A 5,059-nucleotide genomic window follows, 5' to 3' on the forward strand; every position below is an offset into this window, starting at 1 on the left:
ATATGACAGTAAATACTACATATTATTGTGCAGCACGTACTTTTAACTAAAGTTTAATAACGTTTTGTGAAATGTGTGTGTGTGTGTGTGTGTGTGTGTGTTGTGGATACATGAAATCTTTCACCCAGTTGCATTGTAGGAACTTTATTTCAGTTCCTATAATATTTCATTGGTGTGTAAGATAGTATAGACACTCATAGCTGCTGTTAGTGAGTCTCCAACAAATGACTGTGTTCTTAATCACACAAACTTAACTGTGTGTGTATATGTGCACTCATGAATGTGTGTAATGCCACACGTGCTGAACAAGCTTATATTCAATTAATATTTGGGTGGCTGCTGCTGCTCTGGCCGAGCGCTCCTTAACGACTGGGGCTGTAATAGGAGGCAGTGCAGCAGAACTGCTGCCTGTGTGGGAGGCCGAGGTCATAAACAGCTGCTGTGGCTCGGGGTAAAAACAACTGCTCCTCTCTCTTTTTTTGTCTTCCCTGAAGAGTTGAAATAACTATATGAATGAAACTATGAGAAAATATATTATTATTATTATTATCATTATTATTATTGTTGTTGTTATGTAAACTCATGTTCCCAGTTTACTATTTAGAGTTTCAGCTAAGTTCATGAAATGAACCGGTACATCTTTCTTTCTTAAACGTTTTGAACTCCTCCAATCTTGTTCACTAAAATTTGCCCACACCAACCATGCAGCTGTGATCATTTTGTACTCCTACTGTGGAAATAGAGACAAATCACACGTTTTACCACTGAAATAATGTCTCATAACCCAAAGAAGCAGGGGTTGGTTTGCAAATGTTCCACAGCTCAGTGCGTTACAGTGTTACTCTTTGTTTCTGTTTCAACTTCTTGTCTAAATTTTCTTCTGATTTTGTTCATGAAAGATGAACATCATGAGTATTATGTTTTCAGCAGTGCTGTTTGTAGCTGCATCACCTGAACTCACAGTCACCAGTATTTCTATGAACACACAGATATTCACTCTCCAGAGAATGAATGAGGGATGCTGTGCTCTTTAGCTGCAGACTTTTTGCTGAATTTACAGACTTGTGCTATTTGCCATGTCTGTGCAGAGCTTTGGTGCACTATAAGTGTACACTAACTTCAAATTAAAATTAAAGTGAAATTGGAAACTTCATTTTGCTGTAAAATGTTATGATGACATACGACAACAACAAAATTAATATTTCACTTAAAGCACTAACATTTGTTAATATCATTAGATTTTGTCCCTGGTGGCAGACACAATTACACAGCAGCATAAGTCTCATAGGGGAACGAACTAAGTGCATATGCTGTGAAGATAGTGAATGCTCTCAGGCACAGAGCCCATCAGTGAAGTTCCTGAAAGTGAAGTGGGTCCCCCTCATGCACCTCGCATGAGTGGGACCTTTTACCTGACTGACTACAGAGTAGGTTTTCATAGTCCATGCCACAAACGGATACTCAGCCCCCACCAAACGATGCCTCTGTTCCTCAAATACCAAATTTACTGCTAAAAACTCCCCGTCTCCTACGTGTCATAATTCCTGTCAGACAGCAAACTGCAGTGTGTGAAGAAGCCACTATTTTTCAGGCACCGAGGGCAGATCTGGTGGCTGTTATTGGGGTTAGTGACTCCTCTTTTAGCTGATGGCAAGAGAGACTGCCAGCAAGTGGACACAGAAGCCACTCAACCCCCGACCATTTAATAATAACAAGGTTATGTACCTTTAACTAAGGATATCCCCGAGCAACGGCATTAGGAGAGTTGAAATGTAAAGCTGGATATTTTCACATTAGTCTGTGTAATCCATCATATGTGTAAGTTCAGAGACGTGCTGATAATTAAGACGTGTGACCTCAAGAGTTAGAGGTTATGAGGTTAGTTTGGTAAGTTCGTTTTTTTTTTTTTTCTGTCAATTTTGAATGAGGTGTGTTTCATGGTTATCTGCGTGGGTAGGACTGTTTCTTCCTTCTCTGGAGTTAGCTAACTTTGAAGAGCGGGAAAGCCGCGTAGAGCCGTAACGTCTTCGCATATAGCTCCGTGAATGACAGGTTACTTTCTGCTTAACTGGAGTTGGTGATTGTTGGTAGTAGTGGTAAGACTGACCGACATGGTTTTGGTGATTTTATGAGTGTTTTATGATGCTCTATCTAAAATTCCTGTTTTTGTCAGTGGAGTTTAGTCGCGGGCAACCGCATTAACTTGATTGATGAAAGGTTTAATTCAACTAAACCAGCGTTTAGGGGAGTTAATAACAAGGAGTAAGATAAAATCTGTCACAATAATTGCATGTGCATTGCATTTTATTTTTTTGTAATATATTCACTTAGTTTTCGAATTCAGAATGATTTAGGTGGATAATTGTTCGGGTTATAGTTTCTCTGGTGCTCTGCATTAAGGCTGACTAACGGTGCGTTCACACCGAACGCGATAGACGCCCCTAGCTGATCGCGTGCACATTTGCACCTCGAAGCACGTCCAGCATGAACTGGTCGAGCTTTAAGATATGCAATTTTCACGCGTATGAAGAAGAGATCTGGGAGGAAGTAGTGCCAGATGGTATGTTATTAAAATGGCAGCTGTCAATCTAGCGTTTGAAGAAAGAGTCTCCCTTCTCTATTTGCTGTGGAGAGCAGAGCAGTGCGTAAAGGACGTCCTCACCGTACCTGGGTCCATCAGGTCTTCCACAAGCGTGAGCAGTTTGGTGAGTCTCACCACTTGCTCCAGAAGCTCCGTCTGGATGACGGCCGCTTTCAGCTGTACCACCTTCTGTCCCTTGCCGAGTTTGAGGAGCTGCTGTCCCGCAGATTTTACCAGCTCGAGCGGTAGACGTGATAAGCGCGAATGCCGAAAATGCACCACACAAACTGCAGCGCGTATTTTACTTCGCGCTTCAAAGGCGTCAGTCGTGTGAAGTAGGCAGAAAAGCGTTTTCTCAATGCAAATCTGCTTCCGAAGTTTAGCTGCACCCCCAGTCGCGCTTCATCGTGCTCCTCCATTGACTTTACATGTAAACCTGAAGCTCTGGTCGCATCTATCGCGTTCGGTGTGTACGCACCGTAACAGTCTTCACATTTCACAGTATGTAGATATTAACACAAATTTGTCAGAGTAATAACTTTGTTTTAATTAATTTCTCTCCCCAGAAATGCATCACAAAGGTGTTGGTAAATTCACTAAAGAACAAGGCCCAAGACAAAAGTCAGGCAGCATTGAATGTGAAAAAGCCTAGAAGAGCAGAAGTCAATTACTGTCCGCAGTATCCAAAAGGAGAAACCACTGACAGCCTGGAAAAAGAGACAATTGCACTGCTTTCAGAGGTTCAGAAGAGAAACAATGACAATATAGTGACAATGAAAATGCAGAAGACTTTTTCGTACAGAAGGCACGAAGTTATTCAAGGACAGCCCTTCATTGCAGATTTTAAAAGCAGATGGCCAGCTCTGTTCACCGAGAAAGAGGTGCATGTCCTATATGTCTAGCTTTATGTCGCAAGAGTGTGTTTATGGTTGACCAGTTATTTCTTGTTTCATTAATATTGACATAACATAGTGATAAAACAGCTAATAATTCCTGGTATGTCCTTCCTCTGGTGCATATTGTAAGTGCATTGTTCATGTTTTTCAGATTGACAAGGAATTCCTGCGCATATCGACAGTACCGCTGCTATCTAGATTCTTTTATGAGCTAGACTTGTACACTCCACGCATGATGGAGCTCTTTCGAGGCAAAGGTGGGGTGGCTGGCAGAAAAATGAGACACATCATCGTGGCCATCTCTAAGGTGGGTTAGATCTGTGCTTAAGAACTTTTTATGCCCATAATCTGGCAATTTTATGAGCAAAGATATCTATACATATGGTAGACAAAAGTCCTAAGAGGTTTTCATATTTTATACAAATTATATAAGCATCAGTCTTATATTAATAAGTAATTGATAACATCGTATGGTTAATTTTGATCAAAATGAAAAAAAAAAAAAAAAAAAAAAAACCATTAGTGTTTAGTTGCCTCATTTTGTGTCTGATTTGGTTGAGACAGATGTTTCGAGGTGGCTGTAGCTCAGGTGGTAGAGCAGGTCAGCTACTAACCAGAAGCTTGGCGGTTTGGTCCCAAGCTCCTCCAGTCTGCATGCCAAATATCCTTGGGCAAGATACTAACCCCAAGTTGCTCACCGATGCATTCATCGGAGTGTGAATGTGTATGAATGTTAGACAGGAAGCACTAAACCCGGTGGCGCCAGTGTCCGGCAGCCTCGCCTCTGTCAGTGCGCCCCAGGGTGGCTGTGGCTACAATGTAGCTGCCATCACCAGTGTGTGAAGGTGTGTGTGAATGGGTGGATGACTGGATATGTCATCGCCTTGAGGCGACTTATGTTGTGATTTGGCGCTATATAAATAAAATTGAATTGAATATGTAAATTGCTTTGGGGTCCTTAGGGACCAGTAAAGTGCTATATAAATACAGGCTATTTAAACAGTTTAGAAAAAGTGATTGGGTGAATGAATTGTTGTTTAAAGGCAGCTTTGAGTGCTCCGAGTAGAAAAACGCTATATAAGAACCAGTCTATTTACCATGTGGCCTTTTGGACTCTTCCAAACTAAGTATTCCTTTTTCAAACTGCTGCCTAAAAGCTAAATATTGTCATTATGGATTCCCTTTTTTCTTAGGATGACACAATACATACAAGACGAGCATGCATCCTGAAGTCCTTGTGTGTCTACTGTTTTAAAGTTTAAAATTGTAAGTCATAAAATGTTCATATAAACTATGTGGTTTGCTCTGTGGCTATTATACAAAGATTGTTCGTCCATAACTTAAAGTCTTATACACTTGAAGTGTAAACACTGATTTTTGCCAGATAGCAATTGTTACAAAGGCAAATGCACACTGGTTTTCACAAATTGTTTGAGTGGAGCAGTTATACTCAAAATTGAATGTTTTCTCCACACGTTAAATAGCATAAAGTCACTATTAATGGATACAGCCTGATTAAATGGAGGACTAATGTATGCAAGCAACATAGTAATGTTGAATGTTATGTCTGAGCTTTAAATTG

General features: G+C 40.6%; 1 protein-coding gene across 1 annotated transcript; it reads left to right on the plus strand.

Moving 5' to 3' along the window:
- The first annotated feature begins 1,325 nt into the window (after window positions 1-1,325).
- Window positions 1,326-4,739, plus strand: LOC146662857 (uncharacterized). The gene is made up of 6 exons (XM_085417329.1): window positions 1,326-1,427; window positions 2,681-2,826; window positions 2,965-3,028; window positions 3,148-3,462; window positions 3,629-3,784; window positions 4,671-4,739. Exons 1-6 carry the CDS (start codon window positions 1,326-1,328, stop codon window positions 4,737-4,739), a joined length of 852 nt encoding a protein of 283 aa, XP_085273455.1.
- The last annotated feature ends 320 nt before the right edge of the window (window positions 4,740-5,059 follow it).

Source organism: Rhamphochromis longiceps, linkage group LG8 (assembly GCF_057381845.1).
Source record: "Rhamphochromis longiceps isolate RC_006_pf linkage group LG8, R_longiceps_female_GT1.1, whole genome shotgun sequence".
Lineage (NCBI taxonomy): Eukaryota > Metazoa > Chordata > Actinopteri > Cichliformes > Cichlidae > Rhamphochromis > Rhamphochromis longiceps.

What these genes read in the sequence shown, in the direction of transcription:
- LOC146662857 (XM_085417329.1), top strand. Translation starts at nt 1,326, where the DNA reads ATGCTCTCAGGCACAGAGCCCATCAGTGAAGTTCCTGAAAGTGAAGTG. An exon ending in CATGTAAACCTGAAGCTCTG is followed by an intron (nt 3,029 to 3,147) that starts GTCGCATCTATC and finishes TTCTCTCCCCAG; the next exon opens with AAATGCATCACAAAGGTGTT. An exon ending in CTCTGTTCACCGAGAAAGAG is followed by an intron (nt 3,463 to 3,628) that starts GTGCATGTCCTA and finishes CATGTTTTTCAG; the next exon opens with ATTGACAAGGAATTCCTGCG.